General features: G+C 38.2%; 2 protein-coding genes across 4 annotated transcripts in view; both read right to left on the bottom strand.

Moving 5' to 3' along the window:
* map3k13 (mitogen-activated protein kinase kinase kinase 13) overlaps nucleotides 1-11405 on the bottom strand; it is a 39885-nt gene extending 28480 nt beyond the window's left edge. Inside the window, 1 exon segment of the mRNA XM_088353339.1 lies at nucleotides 11338-11405. The gene's annotated coding sequence lies outside the window, so the exon portion shown is untranslated.
* A 5464-nt stretch (nucleotides 11406-16869) lies between these two features.
* Nucleotides 16870-22016, bottom strand: part of trpm2 (transient receptor potential cation channel, subfamily M, member 2) — a 48889-nt gene continuing 43742 nt past the window's right edge. For all 3 annotated transcript variants that reach the window (XM_088352356.1, XM_088352357.1, XM_088352358.1), the window contains exons 32-34: nucleotides 21704-21805; nucleotides 18577-18690; nucleotides 16870-18504 (exon numbers count right to left, since the gene is read on the bottom strand). In XM_088352356.1, the coding sequence (XP_088208482.1) occupies nucleotides 18388-18504; nucleotides 18577-18690; nucleotides 21704-21805 (333 nt within the window). In that variant the 3' untranslated portion in view covers nucleotides 16870-18387. The remainder of the gene's footprint in view (nucleotides 18505-18576; nucleotides 18691-21703; nucleotides 21806-22016) is intronic.

The raw sequence follows: 22016 nt of genomic DNA, 5'->3' as shown, positions 1-22016 counted from the left end.
ACACTCCCGCAGTGCAGCCACCAAGCACACACAAACAGCTGATTCACTTAGAAACACAAAAACAAACCTCACTTACCACAACACGAGCACAATTGAAAGATGAATGGACAAACGTACCAAACAAACTTCCCCTCCTGAACGACCGTGTCAGACAAGTCTCAAAATCTTGCCTTTTCCTCAGCAATTGATGCAGGGAATGCAAGAATTACCGGTCAGGGTGGGGGGAAAAATGGCACGAATAAAAGAGAAGACAGAGAGTCACAGCCTGGAGAATGACAGGCATTCCGGTTGCTGCTGCGACACACAGACTATGAGTGGGCGGGTGGGAACAAGCCGCTCACGTCACAGTTTTCATGAATGGAGTCTTCTGACGCAAAGAACACGAGGTTCACAAACCTGAGAAGGGGAGGAGGGATGGAGATTTCTACTGCGACTCAAAAGAGGAGGCGCAAATTGAGAGGAATGGGAAAGGGGATAAAGGGGGAGGTGGATGTAACTGGGAGCAGCACCAGCTGGAAAGAGCAGGTTGGGATGTGGTGCTGCCTCTAAATAGGACAGCAGTTTTTCGGTCAGCTTTTTTTTTCATGCAAGAGAAAATCCCTGTATATATCAAATCACAAAACAATTTAGTTGGCAAGGGCGGTTCTATTAACACCTCATCATCATCCTGCTTTAGCTGGCACATAGTAAAACACAGTGAAATCTATCTAGCGAAACACTAATCAAGCCATCTTACTTTTTTTCTTAAATTCTTGAAAAAAAAAAGAGAAAAACATCACGGTGCCGAATAAGTTGCCTTAATCAGGCTATCCATCTATCTGGTTTAGAGAAAATCCCCCCAAAACGGATGTTACAAATATTATATAAGAAAAAAAGGTTACCATATTTTCCAGACTATACATGATTATAAGACGCACCCTCAAAATATTCCTCTAAGAGATACTTTTCATATAAAATTTCCCCCTTCCAATGAGGCTCTTGAATTAAAACTAAAGTAAGAGCGTCGGATGCATTGAAAAAAAAAACCCATAGAAAAATATAAACTAACATTTCTTAAAACATAAATATTGGGTAGTCGAGTTTCCCAACTGAATTGACCTAATTCATTTTAAAATGGTTAACATAAGCAGAAGCATTTCATTGTAGTTATGAAATTTCCAATTTTATCCGATTATTACTATCAGTATTTACGGTCTGCAACGCGCACTGGATTGTAAGGCGTACCTGGCAAATTTCAGGTATTTAAGTGCACCTTATAATCCAGAAAATACAGGTTTAAAAAGAATTGCAAAAATGTTAATTTGCATGTTGAGATATTTAAAATAAGTTACACAGTGTATGGAACACTATTTTTTGGGAGCAAATATCCTTTTATCCTCCTGAAAATCGGTTAACGAGTCACAAAGAGCCAATGGATTCGTAGTTGGTTCGCACCTGTTCTAAACACACAAAAACAAGGAGGGGGGTTGTTTTTTGAGAACTCAATGACAAAAAATATTTACTGTAAAACAAAATGATAGAAAAATGCTTTGCAAATTAACAATATGATGCACCCAAAATTATGCAACTGTCTAAACTCTATGAGCAATCACCCCCATAAAATTACAGACTTTCCTTATTCACACAATTTATTTTTGTATAGATGTATACTATTTTGTCTGTGAAGAAATACAATTTGTCTGAAGAAGAGAAATATTTAAATTTGACTTTTTTGATTCAATTTTACACAACCCAATATTTTAGTGTATATATTTTTTCTTTGTACTTAGTTATTAACCACATCAGTTCGTTAGATTTTTAAAAATCCCTTTTTTAGTCTTGTTACAGATTTCTCCTCTTACCCTCACATACAAACGCACACACAAACAGTGCACTTTTGTGCATGTACTGACCCATAAACGGCACAACATTTAAGAAGTTGCACATTAAAGTCTGAACCTTACTTCTGCATGGTTCTCACCTGAATGCACAGACAAAGCAAAGGGAATGGTTCATACGGCGGCACTGACATTTAAAGTTCAACGTGGATTCGGAAGATTTGTGACAGTACAGTTAGAACACCTGCAGACGAGTTTGCCGTTTGTGAAAAATATGGCATTGGCTCAAAGGTTGAGTCAATAGCAAAACCACAGTGGCGAAAAGGTATGATTCACAGTGCATGTTTTTGTGTGCAACTGAATCGAAGGAGACAGAATGAGATGGGAGGGTCTTCTGATGAAAGGAGTGGCTCAGGGAACAGACGCTCGACCTTGTAGTCTTGTTACAGGGCCAAATCTCTGGGGAAAAGCATGTTAATGCATGGACCATGTGTGTTTATTTTTATCTATGTATGCATGTGTATGTGGGTCAAATCTCTGGCCTCAAAGTCCACTGCAGGAGGGAACCCTGCAGGCAGAGCCCTGATATCCTGGGGTGAGGATAAAGACAGACTCTGAATAATGTGAAATGGCGGCCAGGATGAATTCATGCGCAGATGGCTGAGGGGTTGCTGGCCGAATAGGACACACATTTAAGAAACCCACATAGACTGTAGTGTGGACAGTAGTTAGAGTAAACCTGAATATAAACCAAGTGGGGTTCACAAAAAAAGATTTTAACATTTAACGACTTTTGAGTGTGTGTGTGTGTGTGTGTGTGTGTGGTGAAATTGTGACAACCAACACAGCAAACACATTGATATATGCACTGAAAATAATCAGCAAACGATTATTTTAATAGTTGCAGACTATTGAAACGCTACGTCGAATTATCAGCTATAATTCATTGATCAATTTTTGAAAAAGATGTGCATTTTGTGAACAACATTCAGTAGTCAACTGCGAAATCTGTAATTAAAGTACTTAAATGCTTTTAACAACTAATGTTAGTTGTGTTTAACATTATAACAACTGAAGTTTGTTCGTCGGATTGGAATAATACATATGTCAAGCACAGTCTGGTATGACGCTCAAGCTCTCCTTATAGCGAAATATACGCGTATAACTGTATTGGCTTGAATGTTACTTGAATTTTACGGAGGAGAGTCAGAATGCGTTTCATTCAACTGTCCGGCGTGCTTTGTCTTCAAATGTAGCAAGGTACTGTTACAAGACGCCCGTTCTGCTTTGTAAACTTTGCAAGTAGTCTTTTGATTTGCTGTATCCAGGTTAAAATGCTCCCAAACTTTAGAAGCTTTGGTACACATACTTGATGTTGATGCCGTCATTTCTGTATGTTACACTATTGAGACAGAGAAGCTATTGCCCATGAGCAACTCTCAGCAAATATGAGTTATTTAAAATGCCTCACTCTGTTAAAAAAACGTGTCCGGCCTAATAGACAGTAATGGAATTCATTGTCGACTATTTCTATAATTAATTCTTGTCAACGTTGACGAATCGTTGCAGCCCTAATAATCAGTCCCCCAAACTACATGGCTTTTGTAGCACATTATAAGCAGCATCACAGTCAAACAGTGCATGCAAACTGTTCAAAAATACAGAGCAAAAGAAAACAACGGATAATGGATAATGAATAACGAAGATAGAACAATAACCCTTAAAAACCCCAAAACCCCAGCAGCAAAGTATCTGATGTAATTGAAGCTACTGGTAGTTTAAATGCCGCAATGCAACTAATGCAGATTATTTAGCTCAAACATCAGAATTGATAGAAAGGGTGTAGTTTTGGCATTTTGGTTTTGAGCAATTAGTGTTTTGTCCCCACTAATAATAGTTGATACTTAAAAAATGTGCTCTGTCCCCACCTATGCCAGAACAAAACCTACGCTCTTGATTCATAGTCCTCATAAAATATTCTGATGAGTAAAAAGGTTCAACATTTACAACTACTGGGGCTCTATTGCCCTCACACTCTTTTACAAAATTAGATATTCGCTGACTTTAAAAGCAAGGAAGAGAAACCCGTTTTTGGGAACTCATTTGAAGCGTCAATATGTAAACTTACACAAGGTTACAAGACTTGAACAGTACAAAAATGGAACACATCTGTTGAAACACATACACAACAGAAAGAGGGGGTGGTAAGTTAAACATTGACAAAATAAGGCAAGAAGCCATAGAAAATATTGCACCTAAAACTGAAATAAGCTTGTAATTCAAACAGCTGAGCTGTTTGCTGAGCAGTCAACCAAGTGATACTGTCAGGCCCAAAATCCTATGGTCCAAAGTCAGCTGATCAACAGCATTTGCACTCATATAGAATGCAAACAAAATGACAATATAGCACAGGCAAATATAACTTTTCATAAGGAATTAGGATATGACATTTTCCAACACCAGTCCCCTTGTCAGCTTTACTCGTGCAGTTATCCTAGCTACCTTGTCATTTCTCAGCAAAGAAAGACCCTCAGATCCAACACAGCAAAGCAAGACGCGTAGTTACAACAAAGATCCCCGGCTTCAAGTACAAACAAGCTGTAAACCACACTGCCGTTGGCCCGATATACACACTCATTATTATTTCACCAGCAGTAGAACAATAGCAATGACAGGTCCTGTGTCCCCGACATCAATAAGAGAAAACTCACCTGCCGTTCAGGATTACCTTTCCAACTGCTATCAGAAAGCAGTGAGCCACTGACGTGTTGACCAAAGGAGGTAACCAACAATTTTATTGCTAGCAACTTGGTTCTTGAACTAATCAGATTCAAGGACAATTTTTACTAAAATAGATAACAAATGGTCATATCTAAATTACAGGGTTGGGTAGGGTTACTTTAACTTGATTACTTTCAATTACTTTTGGATTACTCCGATACCAAATATGCTAATAAAAGACAAAAGAAACTAATGAATAAAATTATGACTCACAACACGTGGTAAGCTTTCTCTCCAGGCTTTGATCTCCGGCAAAACTAACATAAAATGCGACAGAAACAAAATGAAAATAAATCCAAACAGCTTGCCAACATCATTTTTGCCGTTCCATGTATTCCGTTACTCCCCAAGCCTGCACAAAATGTAGTAATTTTATTCATGTTTAATTTCTTTTGTCTTTTATTAGCATATTTGGTATTGGAGTAATCCAAAAGTAATTGAAAGTAACCAAGTTAAAGTAACTCTACCCAACCCTGCTAAATGACCAAACCAAATAGTGTACACAGGATTATGTTTTTATTTATACTGTATAAACAACACTACACATCTTTCCTGATGTTTGGACTGTTACATGATATTTGTACGTCCATCGCTTCTCTTAAAAATCGTTGAAATAAATGAGACACTTCAGACTTGGCAAATAGGATAGGCAGAGCTGAATATATTGGGCACAAAGCATCCTACAAGTAAGAGAGGCTGATAACGCTTTGAGATTATCATGCGGAGCACCACCTGCAGACCATTTTGCAATGAGGGGAAATTACATAACGGTCTTCATTCCTCTGGCTATTTTTTTTAAATACTGGACTTAGAATTTTGACCAGGCTGTATTCTTAAAAAAGCCAGGTTTAACATGAGAATTGTTGTTATTTGTTTATATATCTGATTAGGAAGAGAGGTTTCTTTCTAAGCAGGTGATCCATTGCAGAGTAGATCTTTTATTCTTTGGACCAAGTCAAATAAGCTGGGACAAGAACACCTGAATGGTTGCTTGTTCTTAAGAAGAAAACCAAAGTCGTAGCATTGTTTGTATTTTTTCTCATTAAAGCAGCACTCCAACCAACTTGATCAAGTTTAATAATTGTTCTCAGTAAGCAGATTTATTTGCTCACATCAGACATGGAGTTACCAGGAATGTATCTCAAAATGTTTAGGACAAGCAAGGAAAAGTTTACCACAGTATGATAAACTTAAATGCCACAAAAACAAAATAGAAAAACTCAACTTTTAAAAATATCTGGTAGTAATGTACAGTAAATGGGGAAGCCTGGTGAACGATATAGCTTTGTTATGCTTATGAATTAATTGGCTTGCATTGCTGTTTACATAGTTCACTGTGTCGAAAGTATGCACATTATACACAAGCCATACATTCATTTTTTAAATCCTGCTACATATTTGTGTGAGTACGGGTACTTACAACAAGGTTCTTTATAGAACACTAGAGGTAAATTGCTTAGTTGGGCAATGTCTTTAACAATTGCACCTGATCACATCCAATGCATTGTAGTATCATCGGCAATCAAATGCGCACGAGTTCACAGACAAACAAACACCAAATGTCAGCACCACTGCCAAGAGGCTGGAGCGTCCAGTATGACGAGTTCATGCGCTCCGATTCTCCACTCGTGTGTATTAATATGCTCCCCATGAGGCGCTGGAGGCTGTGGTAATTATAGAAGCTTGGCGAGCAGACGCATCACAAAAGCGCTGTGCATTCAAAGCTACGGGCCTGAATACAGCTCTTGTACTGTATGCATTGCACATTAAGACCACAGTCCTGTTTTATGTTATGCTGGTTCACAGGTTTTTCAAATAACTTATCTGACGTATGTGGAACAGAACACTTCTAAAGTGGGAGTCAAATACATGACCTGTTTCCTCAGTTTGCCCATACTACTTTCTGAAGATGAGCATTCAGGCCAGGGGGCAAATTTAGTTCTGGAGCCGAACTATCTTGAGGTCTGCAGAAGCAAAAGTTGCAGAAAATTTTAATCAGGTGTGTTAGAACAGGTAAAAAATCTTAAGACATACGAGAAAATAATTTGAGTACTAGAGCTGGACATCTCTGCCATAGGCGCTGCAATGTCATTTTCAGTTGTCCGCAAGTGGGCCATACTTTCAAATGGATGAAAAATTGTGGAATTTACTGCTTTGTTATCATTACAGAAAATATAAGAAATCCCTGTAGGCTAGTAGTGGCACATCTTAAAATCTTATTCTGGTGGACAAAATTTTGACAATTACGTCTTGTATTAATTTATATGTACAGGTCCTTGCATAAGTAATTCATTGATCTTCCCAGTCACTGCTGAAGAAAAGTATAATTAGAGCATGATGATCAGGATGATCTGCAGTGTTACATGACGCTTTGCATTCAGCCAAAAGAGTTAAACTTTCGTCCCATATGTCCAGAGCATTACTTCACATGTTATTTATGTCTCCCATGTGGCTTTTTGCAAAACTCAAACAGGCCTTTTAAGGTGTTTTTTTGTTTGCTGTTTTTTTTTTTGCAAAAGGGCTTTCTTCTTGCCACTCTTCCATAAATGGCAGACTTTTGAAAAGTAGGTTAATGGTTGTCTTATACATAGATTTTCCCACCACAGTTGTGTAGGCCTGCAGGCCATCCAATGTTGCTGGGTTGCTTCTCTGATTAGTTTTCTCGTGGTTTGAGCCGAAAGTTCAGAGGGACAGCCAGATGGCAGTGGTTCAGTGCTCGCTCCATTTTTATAATATTGCTCGCACAGTGCTCCGGGAGAAGTGTAAATGTTGCAAAATCTTCTTGTTACACATTTCTGCTTCATCCCGGACATGCCTTGTGTGTTCTTTCCTCTTTATAATGCTGTCATTTTGCTTCATAATTCCTGTCAGTTTGGGTGCATTTAAACTGAGACTGAATTACATGTAGGTGCACTCTCCGTCATTGTTTTTCATTTAGGTCGACATAGGATCATTTAGAAGTTGCCACGGAGCTTATGGAGTCAGTTTGCTGAGCTGAGAGAACAGGGGCCAATATTTTTGTAACACCTACTTTTCAGGTTTTTTTTTCCTTTGTAAATACAATATATATGTTGCCATTGAAACGGCACTTGGACCTGATGAACACCATCATCTAGGAACTGATGCTCTGTCAAGAAGTTGGGAAAGAAGCTGTCAATTGGACATTTTTTTATTACCTATATTTCATGTTGATGAAGTTTGTGTAATGTCTTTTGATGTCCTTACAACATCCATTGCAGCACGGTCATACGGGATGTGGGGCCCCTTTTCAAGGTTTCTCCATTTTCCTCAACCTGAGGTTTTTGAGTTTTTTTCCTTTCACTCATGTAGGTTTCACATATGGGGATTTTGCAATGGTGGTCGTTGCAGCCCGATGAGATCGTTGTGATTAAAGGCTATACAAATAAACATGACTTGAGTTAGTAAGAAAAGTCTGTATGGTAGTCACATATTTGAGCTTCAACAATTTCAAGTTAAGTTAAGTCCCCCAAGCTCACCACTGTAAAGCCCCTGTCCAGCTTAACCCACTTCTCAACAAAATCCCACTCCTGGCCCTGGGCACCCAGTGTCTGGCATTGTGTCCAGTAAAGCAATCAGGATATGGAATTTGTTTACTTCCTCCAACATGGTGACTTGTTCACGTTTGTGTTTTGCATCCAGATATAGATGTGACAAGCTGCCTTGAGGGATGTCGGAAGACGAGACAGCAATGTTCGTGGAGTTTGTTTGGTCTTTTTTGCTTGGCTGACCTTCTCACCGTCTGTGCTGCACGCAACGGGACATTCAGCACAAGGACTGTACTAAGCCAAGCTCCATTTCCGACAATGCAAACTCGCTCATGCATAATAGACGGGGAGAAAACTGAGCAAGACATCAGCCATTTAAGCTGTTTATCTTTTGTCGTAGAAAACAAATTTCAAAAAGATGAAACTCACACTCAGGATTTGTACACCTTTTTATGGCTAAATTCAAGCACTTTTCAAGGACTTTCAAAGCCAATTTTACAATTTCTCCAGTGCCATTAAAAGAAAAGATCCGGTGTGAATCATGTATTTTGCAGAGCCACAAATATATCTGTGATTTACAATCGCGACTTTTGATCTTGTGTGCGCACATATCAAGAAATCTTTGGATTTTGAGTACTCCCGCGACCCTACTGAGGATAAGCAGAGCAGATAATGGTTGGATGGAATTAAGTTCACTGCCAACTCGTTTTTACATACTTCATGGAAAATAAAATGGAATTGGATCCAATGACAAACAAACAAGCGCATTTTCTTTTTCTTGATAACTTTCACTGAACTGAATGTCAGGTGTATATTAGGGATGCAACGATTAGTTCACTAATAATTATGTTCACCAGACACGTTTTTCCAAAAGAGTGAGGCATCTCCACATTAATATAATCTCTGCTTAGAGTCGCTTACGCTCAATTGCCAATAGCGTCTCTTGTCTGGAATAGTTATACAGAAATGGTGGCTACGCGTACCAAAACTTTTAAATTTGGGAGCCTGAAAACGAACAACGCTCATGACATGCATTGTAAATTTTATACGCGGATATTTTGCTTTTAAAAAGAGAGTTTGAGCGTTTTGCCAGACCGTACCTGATACCCATTTTGAAATCAAATGCATGCAGTCTAAAGAACAATTGTCAGTTGGTAAAAGTGTTTTATTTCAATGGTTGAGTAGTTTTGTAACTGATGGTTGAACACTGAATTTACTTTACAAAAACAGACATCATATTTGCTTTTTTTACTGTTTCACTGCTGCTGATGCGCATTTTCTTGATTAAAAGGGATTACAAAATTTTGATTTGATTTAAATTCATGATTTATTTGCCTGTGCCGAAAAAAAGGACAGCAGTTTATTAATGTACTTCTGCCTTTACTGACTGAACACAGTGTCTAATTGGTTTTAATGTATTTTTTGAACGAATCCGGAGTATTTTCAATAAAATATGTACAGTGTCATTGTACCTTTTTTTTTTGTGTTTATTATCATTGGCCATATAAATCAACTTCATGCTTATTTTAAGGGACAGTGTGTAATTTTTAGTGCCTCCTAGTAGAAGCAAAACACTTTTGTTCAGTAAAAAAACAAAACATAAATTTGAATACTAGGCAAAAATACACAAACTATCATACCAATGTCAACTTTTATAAAAACATATTTGATCGAGAAATGTGTATTTCTTTTACATAGTGGAATCCCTACTGAGGTTGCCGTCATGTTTGTCTGCCGTTTTGTTGCTTGCTGTGGCACTGGCTTTCGATCGCATTAGACAATAGTGCTATCTCGTGGTCAAATATTACACACTGGGGCTTAAAGAAAAAAATAATAATTATGAAATGATTTGACAAATCGTTTCAAGAGTCAGTAACTTCACGGTTCACGCATCCCTTAACAGCCTGGGTTGTCGGGTGTCGACTATTCTGTGACCTGTCGAATGTTAAAATAGTCACTAGCAGCAGCCATAGTGTACATCCAAAATAAAATTTAGAAACCCAAAAATGCGGCTGTGAGTAGAGTGTCGGGCTTTTTTATGCATAGCTGCTCAAGTGAGCTGTAATTTACATATCAGGTGTTTCGTAGTAGAGATTGCAGAGTGCCATGGCAGGGATGTATCTGTCCATGCAAGGGCAGTAAGAAAGGGAACTCCATTTGGCTAATTGTGGCTGCTGACATGTAATTGCACCAGCCACTGACAAGCTAAAGCCTTTAGTGACACGTGTTAAAACTAGCTCAGCAGAGGCGAGGCTGCAATGCAATCCTGACAGTAGGCAGCATCCAGCGGGAGACACGTTCGCTGTTGACCTCAAACATAAGGTAGAAATGGCAAGCAGCCAACACAGGAACAGGTTATGACACTACGGGCGTCATAAAAAGGGGGATAAGCGGATGACAGGCGGCTGATCACTAAAGAATACTGCTCCAGGCATATGTTGAAAGAAAACGAAAAACAGGGCAACGATTTCAAGCATTTACAAGCACTACAAACAAAATTCAAGCACGTTTCAATCCACGAAACACAACCATACAATTCAAGCATTTTCAACCACTAGTACTAATTGTTTAAATATGTTACATGATGGTACCAAAACAAAAAAAAACTGGACTGGATACATAGAATTTTCACTGCTACCAGAGGAAAACTTACTCAAATACGCTCATATTTAATTTTTAGTGAACTGCAATTCATAAAAGATGCCCCTTAAAAACAACCAAAGTAATAAAAGTAATGTTGGAAAAGGAAACAATAAATAGATAAAACTGGGTGGAGTAGCTCATGATAATTTGACTGTCAAAAGACTAAAATAAAATCGAGAAAAAGAGAAATTTCCTTTCTCTGCTACTAAAAACAAACCCAGAAAATGCCACATTATTATGTGGCGTTAACGTGGGCTCACTCGGTTACATAATGATAGAGAATATGAACTCTAACCCTTTAATACTCTCCTCCGTTGGCCCACAGCGTTAAATCGAATGACTCAAACTATAATTTGAGCAAAATTATGGTGTTTTTTTTTCCGAACAGAAAAATATAAACACAAACTCGAGTGTATGTAAACAGTAGGTAGGTCCCCCAAGGCAACAGCGGCTAATTGACAGCTGCCCTGGCGCAAGACTTTTTCGCTTCCGACGCGCTAACTAATGGCTCGTCGACCAAAGAGGAAAAACGACATTAAACGTGTTATACATTTATAACCTTTTATATATAATTGTTTTTTATTTGTTACCGTTAATCGCCGTGGAAGCTCCGTCGACTCGTCCCAAGATGTCAGACGGTTCCCTGCTTGTGTTTCTCAGGGTTTGCTGACCAATCAGCTGAGACGCGTAAGCTGCGGACGTCACTTCCGGACCTCACGACACTATGCACCTGAGAATAAAATGAATCGCAGTCAAGAGCGTTTCCCTGAAGAAAATGGACTTGTTTGGGTTTATTGTGTCTTTTTAAAAAACATTGTATTAAATTTGAACTGCAAAGGTAAAAAAGATGTGATTGATTCACAATTATTTACTCGAATTTAAAAGGGACGTAGTCACGGGTATAACCCGTTTTGGAGTGCTCAACTCAATCACCCCCGAAAGGGATGTCCTTTTTAAAACTCTTTATTTTAATAAAGAATTAAATTTGTGGGATAAAAAAATAAAAAAGTAAACCAAAACAAAAATGTGAACAACCCAGCGTCGTAAAATACTCACCTGCCTTGAAATGGTTCAGTCAATTTGATTCCTAGTACCGCATCTTAGTATTTTTGCAGTAGTATTTTTGCAGGTTTTTTTAAAAGTAGAATCTTTGTAGTCTAACCTTAGTATTACAGTTTTTTTGCAGTCATGTTGTAGTATTGCTGTAGTATTACTTCAGTTGTACTCTCGTAGTATTTACATAGTAGAATTTATGTATTATATCTGTAATGTTTTTCAAATATTACTTGAGTAGTATTTTTGTGGAACTGATGTAGTATTTCTGCAGTAAAATGTTTTATATCTATAGTAATTCTGTGAAATTACTATAGTTGAATTTTGTTGTATATCTGTCGTAATATTTTTGTAAAAGTATTTTTGCATTATATCTGTCGTAATACTTATGTAGCAGTATTGCTGTATTATAGTGGTAATGTAATGGTATCTTTGGGGTATTTCTGTTGAAGTATTTTGAAGTAATTCCATAATAGTATCTTTGTAGTATTTCTTAAGTTTTTTTTTTTTTTCATTTTACTGTAGTTGTATTTTTGTCGTATGTCTGTCGGACTATTTCTATAATAGTATTTTCATATCATAGTATTACTGTAGTCGTATTTTTGTATTATTTTTGTTTTTTTCTAGTCAGAATGAAGACCAAATTATATGTTAGACCTTGTTTTCATGCACTACATTTGATATTTAGGGACCATGGAGACAAAGCTCTGAACCTAAAATCGCCCCTGCATGTAGGAATATAATTATTATTTTGTGTATTGACGGAGTAAGATTGCAGTGCACAAAAAAATACATTAGACTGGTAATACTGCAAACTCATTCAACTTACGGGAAGCTTAACCCACGAGTTTGTTTGTTTATTGGACAAGAACACGTGATTTTCTTGCAGACGGGTCAGGAATGAGGAAGATGGAGAAACCGATACTGGGTTTTTCTACAGGTGCACCACACTATGTTTAAGGGAAACTACTACAATGCTACCTGGCAGGTGCAGCGCAAACAATGGCAAAAATGTGCTTGCGAAGAACAGTTTTCCACTGCGCACAATGGAGAGAAATATTAGCCAGTTTGAGCAAACACAATACTGGAAAGATTAAAGAATAAATAATGAAAAAATAAAGAAGTATAAGCACAAGTAAATCAAGATAAATTTGTGTAATTTCTGCAACTAAGCAAGTTGAAATTGAATTTAATTCAAAAGGACAATTTGTAATATTTTACCAGTAGTAGTCACTGTTTTGTAAAGTGAAACTGAAAACAAACTAAAAACATAAATAAAATTTCGAACTACAGTCTCAAAGTGACCAAAACGCAAAATGTTCTTGTTGTTTTCTTAAGATAAAGGGGAAAGAAAAATGAAAACAAAGAAGAATAAAACAATAAAAAAGACAAAAAGAAAGGAAAATGCTAAATAAAATGAGTAAAAAGAAAGAAAAATAAGAAATTTAGGAAGAAAAGCAAGACAACTAAAAGAAAAAGCAAGACAAATAAAAGAAAAAGCAAGACAACTAAAAGAAAAAGCAAGAAAAAAGGGGAAAAGAAAAGAAAAACATAAGAAAATAATACATCACATACTAAAGTGCTGAAATCTATAGATGCACGACATGGTGGCTGTCCAGGGAATTTGTCCCGATTTAGTGAACTGTCACCCGATAATCTTAGACAGGTGGTGAATACGGCCAAACCGACGACTTGCCTGTTCGACCCGCTTCAGGGTTCGCTTATTAAAGGTCTTTTTGGGGTCCTTGGACCTTCAGTTCTAAATATTATAAACATATCACTCTCCTCAGGTGTAGTTCCAGTGGCTTTTAAGTCCGCTGTTATTAAACCTACACTGAAACGACCCAACCTTGATCCAGAAAGCTTATGTAACTATAGACCAGTGTCAAACTTACCGTTTCTTTCTAAAGTACTTGAAAATGTAGTGGCACAGCAGCTGAATGATTTTATATCGGAGAACAATCTTTTTGAATCAATGCAATCATGATTCAGGGCTAACTACTCTACTGAGATAGCTCTGATTAAGGTAACCAATGATCTTCTACTGGCAATGGACTCTGGCGCTTCATCACTTTTGCTGCTGCTGGACCTTAGTGCTGCTTTTCATACAGTGGACCATAATTTCTTACTAGAACGGTTGGAAAAATGGATTGGTCTCTTAGGAACCGTCCTCTCATGGTTCAGATCCTACCTCTCAGATAGGACGCAATGTGTTAAATATGGCGAAATGACGTCTGAGCCCTTTAGTGTTACCTGTGGTGTTCAGCAGGGTTCAGTGCTTGGCCCCCTTCTTTTCAGCATTTACATGCTTCCATTAGGTGATATTATTCGCAAGTATAATATCAGTTTCCACTGCTACGCAGATGACACTCAACTGTATCTTCCGTTGGAGGAATCTGCCACACTAAATTGTGGAAATTTGGAGGCCTGCCTCACCGAGATAAAAGAGTGTATGTCACTCAATTTCTTGCGTCTTAACTCTGAAAAGATCTAAATGTTAGTCATTGGTCCATCTAAATACCGTGACTTATTCTCAAAAACTGCTGTGAACATTGACAAATGTCACATATGTCACAATCACCCGGATCAGGAACACCTGTGTTCAGGATTTGGCGCCAACAGCCAGGACAGCTGATTGGCGCACCCTGTACATTTAAATCCCCAGCTTCCGGTAACACTTTGTTCGATTGTACTATGCGATCTGCTGCCATCTGCTCAGAAAGCCCGTACCTCCGACTCTTTGCCTGCCTCCTGTTTTTCTACCTGATCTCCATTGCCGACCCGTTTCCGAATTTGCCTACGACCTGCCCTGCCCGCCTGACTCCTGATCTCTCTTCCGAACACAACGACGCCCTTCTTCTCCAGCCCCAACCAACAACACGACGACTACGCCTGTCCACGACCATTCCCGCCAAGCCTTCACCTGCCTGTCAAGTCTCGACAATCCGTCAAACAACGGATCGAAGATTTACGTCCTGTCATTCCCTCCTTCCAATAAAAACCAGGAAACGAGTGCAAGTGATCTCAGTTTTCCTTCCGTCCCGCCTGACAACATAACACAGAGTGACTCAGTTAAAAATTTAGGTGTCATATTTGTCCCCGATCTGTCCTTTCAAACACACGTGAAGAAAATTACTAGAACCGCTTTCTTCCATCTTCGCAACATTGCTAAAATTCGTCCTATTCTGTCTCAGTCAGATGCAGAGATTATAATTCACGTGTTTGTTACCTTCTGTCTAGATTACTGTAATGCACTACTCTCCGGTCTCCCGAAGTCCAGAATCAAGAGTCTTCAGCTGGTACAAAATGCTGCAGTGAGGCTTTTAACTAGGACAAGAAAGTCCGATCACATTACGCCGATTTTGGCTAACCTGCATTGGCTCCCTGTTAGCCTAAGATGTGATTTTGAGGTTCTCTTGGTATTATACAAAATCATACATGGACTTGCTCCCTCATATCTTTCAGATTTGATTTCCCCCTATGTTCAGGTCCAAAGCCTTTGTTCTGAAAGCGCTGGCCTACTGGTGATCCCAAGAGCCAAGAAGTGTTCCGCAGGTTCGAGAGTGTTCTCCATCCAGGCACCAGTGCTGTGGAATGCTCTTCCCCCTGAGATCCGATCTGCAACCTCAGTGGAAATGTTTAAATCTAAGATTAAAACACTTCTACTCTATAGCAAATGAATAACCTATATTTTTTGTTGACAATATCTCTCTACTATTTGTACTTGCAACATCTATTGCAGCCTGGTCATCCTGAAAGGGGGATTACGACATGTGCGGTCCCTTCTCAAAGTTTCTTAATTTTCCTCATGTTGAGGTTTTTGAGTTTTTCCTTGCCCTCATGTTGGTTTCAGATCAGGGGATGGTGTAATAATAGTCTGAAATAATAGTCTGTGCAATAACCTGTGCAGCCCTTTAAGACTCTTTGTGATTAAGGACTATACAAATAAAAATGACTTGACTGAAATAAAAGAAAGAAGAAAAAGAGAAACAGGAAAAATGGGAAAAAATAAAGATAAGAAAGGAAAAGAAAAAAATAAGATTAAATACATTTTAAAAGAACAGAAAAAAAGGTAAAAAAAAAAAAAACAAGGAAAAAAAAGAAAGAAGATAACAGGGGGTCCAGTAGCAGCAAGATAGTGGACCAATATGCCAGGTCATTTTAAGTGTGCGTCAGATTATGTCAAAACATTCAAATCAATCTAAATTTCTCCACCTAAAGGTATTTAAAAATGTACATTTATGTGATGGTTAATGTATTTTTGCTTATTATTCAAGTAAAAATGGTTTCTATTTTAATGAATGAAGTTTTTTTACCGCTTGAAGGCACTAAATAACACATGCTGTCCCTTTAGGTAACATGCATAAGTATTTTGGCACTTGCGAGTAACAATGAGATTTGAAAGAAAATGTAATTAAAAATGATAACAATGCTTGTGTTGTCATGACTGCCAAAATGAAGACACCTGGGGCAATCGTTCTCTGATTGGCTGGCACTCTCCTCTTAAGCTGTCAGCGCCCAGAGGAGAGTGTCAGACTGTACTTGTGTCTCTCTGTGTGTTTTGCCTGATTCCAGTACCAAAGACCTCTCCTGTTTTATTCCTGCCTGCCTTCGGTTTTGACCTGTTTCTGTCCCACGTTTACGACCTGCTATCCTGCCCTGGCCATCGACCTGCCCGCTAAGTCGTATCGATTCTGCCTACCTTTCACGGAACTGCCATTCCGTCCAACGCTGCTAGCGACCGACAACCATCGGCTTCCAAAGCTAGCTCTGTCAGCTCAATCCAATAAAGATTCCTTTAAAACGAACGCAATTGGGTCCGAGATTCCATTCTGGGTCGTGACATGTGTTATATGTGCAGTATCGAATAGGATGGGTTGGGGATTTCCTCAACCACTAGGGTCCTAGGGCCACCCTTTCCTGTGGTGTGTCTTGGGCAAGTACAGCCTGGTGGCGCCCATCCATCTCCAGGCCAGCAAATGCATCCACCCAATCTTAAAACTGGGTTCTTTAGAGCAGTGCTATTCCAAAGCAATTGTGAATGAAAAACAGCTCAAAACAAAATTGAATACAAATAAATAAGCTTTATTTGTAGATTAGAAGACATGGTGCATACGCTTCGGTTTTCAGTGACAATCCAATAGGGTAGTAAAGAGACATGATGTTCGCATAATGCCCTAAACCTCAGCAAGTATTCACATTTCCTGATCATAACTTGTGTACTATTCCAAGGAAATCACATTGTCCCAGCTCACTGAACTATGATTAGATTATATCCACATATTCACATACAACTCATCAACACCATGTTATTGAAGCTTCCATGCACCTGTAATGCGCAGGGCATTTTCATGTGCAGTGATCAGAAAATCCTATAGTGATACAGCATTTTATTTTCTAAATACCCCCCAAAAAATGCTTTCAAAAGCAGAAGTCATGTTTGATAAACATAGCATATTCTTATGTCTTTTTCATGGCCAAATTCAAGCACTTTTTAAGGACATTCAAAGCCGATTTTCCAATATTTCTAGTACCATTAAAAGAAGAAACTTAGTATGAAACATGTTTTTCACAGAGCCACGAATAAATCTGTGATTTCCATATTCAATTTTGATCTCTTGTGCATTTATCAAAACATAAATTTCAGTTCTTGAGTACATCAAGAATATACTTCTTTTTCAGACAAATCATTTTTGATATTGGTGTTGGATAAAAATGACCGTAATATGTAGCTTACATTGTCAGTTGCAGGAAGTTCTTCCCATTACAATTTACCACTGGGTAACTCTACCTTAATTTTTTGCATGGCCCTTAGTAAATCTCGATTGATATGTAATCTTTGCACTAATTAACATTTTATAGTGCCGTGCTTAGATATAGCACGCACCTGTCCTGTAGGGTGCAATGGCGCTCTATTGGACAAGGCCATACAAACTAATGTGTGCTGCTGTTAATCAGGAGGAAAAAAATGCAATGCCATAGCGAAGCCACCATAGAGCAGTGTCTGCGTCATTTTTAAGTAGGCTTGTGAAAGATGGCAGCGATTTTAAGGATTTACAAGCACTTCAACCAAAATTCAAGCACTTTTAGTTTCTGAAAACAGTATAACATTAAAATTCAAGCATTTTCAAGGATTTCAGGCACCCGTATGATCCCCGAACATATGAAACTGGTGAAAGCTTTATTCATGTATGGCTTATGCATTTCTCCACTTAAAAGTAATCATTAAACCATAAATAAATCAGTGAATCAGTGAAACGACATTGGGAACATATTAACCACATTGTCTTATACACAAACATTCAAGGTAGTCACTGCAGAAGTTGACATTGATATTATTTTTTATACCATTTATCCAATGCAGTATTTATTGTGTATATACTGGTGTGCATTTTCAGGAATATACTGTATGTGTGTCATTAATATATTGTCCGAGATAATAACTTTTTTATGGATTGTCGCAAGATGCATGTCACAAACAGCAGGTAACGCTGAACAGCAGAAATATCGCACATGAGATTTGAACAGCAGGTAATAATATGACTTCAGTGCAATCTTATGAACAGAAAGGGAAAGCTTCGAGAGAACTATGAATCTCTCTGATGCAGCAGGGATACTCGGCGCAGCGAATAACTTTGGTCCAAACAAAGTCCGTTTTTGCAGCTCAACTCCTGCCACTGCAGAGAGCCACGACTACATGCCACCTGAAAAGAAGAGACGATTACTAGATGAATCATCTTGTTGAAAAAAAAGATACAAATGACAAGGAGTCACACCATATTGACGATATCCTCTGACTCCTCACTCGTATCAAGGTGAAGGTTGATGACCGTGGTTTCAACCCAGGCGTTATCCGTGTTCCTGACGTCGTCCACGTAACCTTCAAACACCTAAACGGGGGCCATCATAGCATAGCAAATGCATGGGGAGTGCAGAACTATTATTATTTTTTTAAATGACCTAATTCATAGTTTTAATGACTGAAAGATGTTTGAATGTGGTTGTTGGTGGAAAGGGAGAGAGAAGGACACTCATTTTTCCTGCTTTCTTCTTCTTTGCTCCCTTTTTCCTTTAATATTTTATTTTTTTCTCTTTTGTTCCTTTTTCCCCAACATTATATATATTTTTTTCTTCTTTTCTCTTTTCTTTTTTTTTCATTTACTTTTTTGTGTCTTTTTTCCATTTTTGTCATATTTTTATACTTTCCCCCGCTTTTTAAATCATTTTGTGCATGATGCTACTTAATAATTAGTAATATATGGATTAAAGCAACAAAAACAATCAAAAAAGCCGTTTGGGAGCCAGAGGAGCCGGCTTTTTTTTTTAGTGAGCTGTGCCAAAAACTTTGCCTCTTTAAAAACAAATGGAAACTTTCATGGCGACATAGACATAGTCACATAGGTATGTCAGATCACGTAGCTACGTCGTATAACTGTGCATGCGATAATTAAAGTAAACCACACTGGTCTCTTTATATTTTGAATGTCTCAAATATAAAGAATAAAAAAAGGATAAAAGAAATGAAAAAAAAAAATCAGTCCTTCCGTGGGGGACACAAGCTTTTCGTGGGGTGGGCCAGGCCCTCTATGGCCCACCCACAGTGACGGGCCTGCACCTAAAGAGTCATCACAAAAAACACGGGCAAAAAAGGGATCCTAGTTGCCGGTAGTTAAAATTGGGCACAAAAATTGTATTTATTAATATATAAAGGTTAGTTGGAAAAGATTCCACAATTTGAAATAAAAGCTGCTATATTCCAAAAATAATAATATTTTGAGTGAAACATGTTTAATAGGTTATACACCTAAATTGTTCCGAACTATACGGCGCATCTCAAAATGAAAATTTGCCAAACATTCGAAAGTGCGCCTTGTAATTCGGTGCACCTTACAGACTGGAAAATACACTACCTAAATAAACTGTCAATGCTTAATTGTCATGATTACCGATTCGGAGCACCAGCGACTGCTTAATTGGCGCCAACAACCTGGACAGCTGATTGGCTGATGCACTCTTTTTAAACCCCCGGCTTCCAAGAGGAAGCTGTCAGATTGTTATGCGAACTGTTGCCACCAGCTCAGTAAGCCCTTACGTCTGACTCTGTTCCTGCCCTGCTTATCTCTGCCTGATCTACGTTGCCAACCTGATTTCGGACCTGAATTTGCCCCGTTCTTCCTGCCTGTTACCTGATCTGTTTGCCCAGTTACCTGCCTGCCTTCAGCTGCCGACCTCGTTTCCGAACTTGACACTGCCTTTGCTCTCCAGCCCCGGCCAGCGACTTGTAATTCCTGCCTGTCTTCGATCCTACTCGCTAGACACGGAAATGCCACTTCCGCATCTCCTGCTCCCCTTGGTCCGTCGATCCTCGGATCAAAGAAGAAAGCCCTTCTCTCCCTCTTATCAACAAAACCGACTAAACGAACGCTACTGAGTCCTGTCTCCGTTCCTGGGTCATGACATAATTACAATAAAATGCTAATACAAACCGTTACTATTCAAGAATTGATCCGCTCGTGTTATTTGTTTTTGTTCTATGAAATAACTATTTATTTATTTTGACATATTTGTAATTGTTTTGTATATTTTTCCGTGAAACGTGAGCTTTTGCAGTAGTTTTGAAATGATGTGACTTTCGGTCCGGTGCGCCTTACACATAAAAAATTTGTTACACACAACTTTTGAGAATGTGCTTTACAACCCTGTACGTTTTATAATCCTGAAAATACGGCAAATATTGACCATTTTACTGCTGAAATAAGTTTTGCATTATGACAATAGTCATTCAAAGTAGTATAAGTAATAAATATGACAAAACTGAAAATAAATATACTGCATGTCGCAAACTGGTGTGTTTTCAAAATAAAAGTATTGCTATTTTTATACATTTGGAGATAAAGTGAAAAAGTAAATCTTATTTATACTTGTAAATTCAAGTAATATTATGGGAAAAAAAAAAATAATTATATGTGAAAAAATGTCATCGAGAAGTTGTATATGTTGAGGGTGAATAACGTTTTTATGTAGTATATTTTTGAACTGAAAAGGACAAAAAAGTAACAGTTGTTGACCAGGAGCTATAATGAGCCCTGGCACTGGCCAGCAACCAGTTCGGGGTATCTCCCGCCCACTACCCGGAGATAGCTAGAATGGGGTCCTGCACCCTCGCAACCCTACTGAGTATAAGCGGTGCAGATAATAACAATTGTAGGCCAGGAGCTATATTGAGCTATATTAAATTCAAATAGAATTATGGTAAATTCTTCTAAATAATATTTTTAAAACGTCATAGAGAAGGTGTATATTTTGAGGGAAAAACTTAGAAGAGTGAAATCTTTTTTGCAGCCTCTTTCAAGTTCTGTTGCGCGTGCCAAAATTTTAAAGCGCTTGAATAAACTCTTCCCTTTTCATCTTCTTTTGGGGAATATATATTGAGCTATATTAAATTCAAATAATATCATGGTGATTTATTTTGAATATTTTGTTTGAAATGTCGTAGAAAACGTCCATATTTTGAGGGGAAAGTTTTTTATTTAATGCAAATTAACAGATTTGTTTCATCTAAACTTCTTTATATTGCAGGAAATACGTTGTCAATATTTTAAAATTTAAGTAATCCTATGGAAATTTCTTTTAAAGAATACGTTTAATTTTGAAAATAGAAATGTTTGTCATTTCATGTATTTTTAAACTGAAAACAACAAAAACAGTAACAATTGTAGACCCGGAGCTATATTGTAGGCCATGTGCAAGTACTGCAATGGCTCCCTCTGCAGTACATTGGCGGGGTAGATAGTTAATGGTACATTTTTTTTGCACCTCATCATAGAGGGAAGTCTCACCCATTCACACACTTTTGGACGCACATTTTAAAACAACCATAATGATCCCATGAAACTAACCTACCAGGACTCCTTGTGCCATGATTTCGTGTAATTTTTCAAACAAGCTCTTGCCCATAGATTCCCTCAAAGCCGCTGGCAGAACTTCAGCAGATTCAACCGGGCCCTGCATGGATTGGTCAAATGTTCGATGCCACCTAAATGTCAAGTGACTCACAGTGCCTAGCAAAAGTATTGCACATCATAAAACTGACATATTTGCCCTTCTTCCTGACAAAACAGTTTAAGTTCCTGAAGGTTTGACGCTGATTGTTTGTGCACATTACTTTTTTTTAAAGATGTTTCTGCAAATGCTCTATAGCATGGGTCTCCAACAA

This window comes from Urocampus carinirostris, chromosome 14, assembly GCF_059441175.1.
Source record: "Urocampus carinirostris isolate Australia breed hairy pipefish chromosome 14, RoL_Ucar_1.0, whole genome shotgun sequence".
Taxonomy (NCBI): domain Eukaryota; kingdom Metazoa; phylum Chordata; class Actinopteri; order Syngnathiformes; family Syngnathidae; genus Urocampus; species Urocampus carinirostris.
The sequence above is the reverse complement of the archived record's forward strand: the minus strand, read 5'-3'. Positions and strand labels throughout refer to the sequence as shown.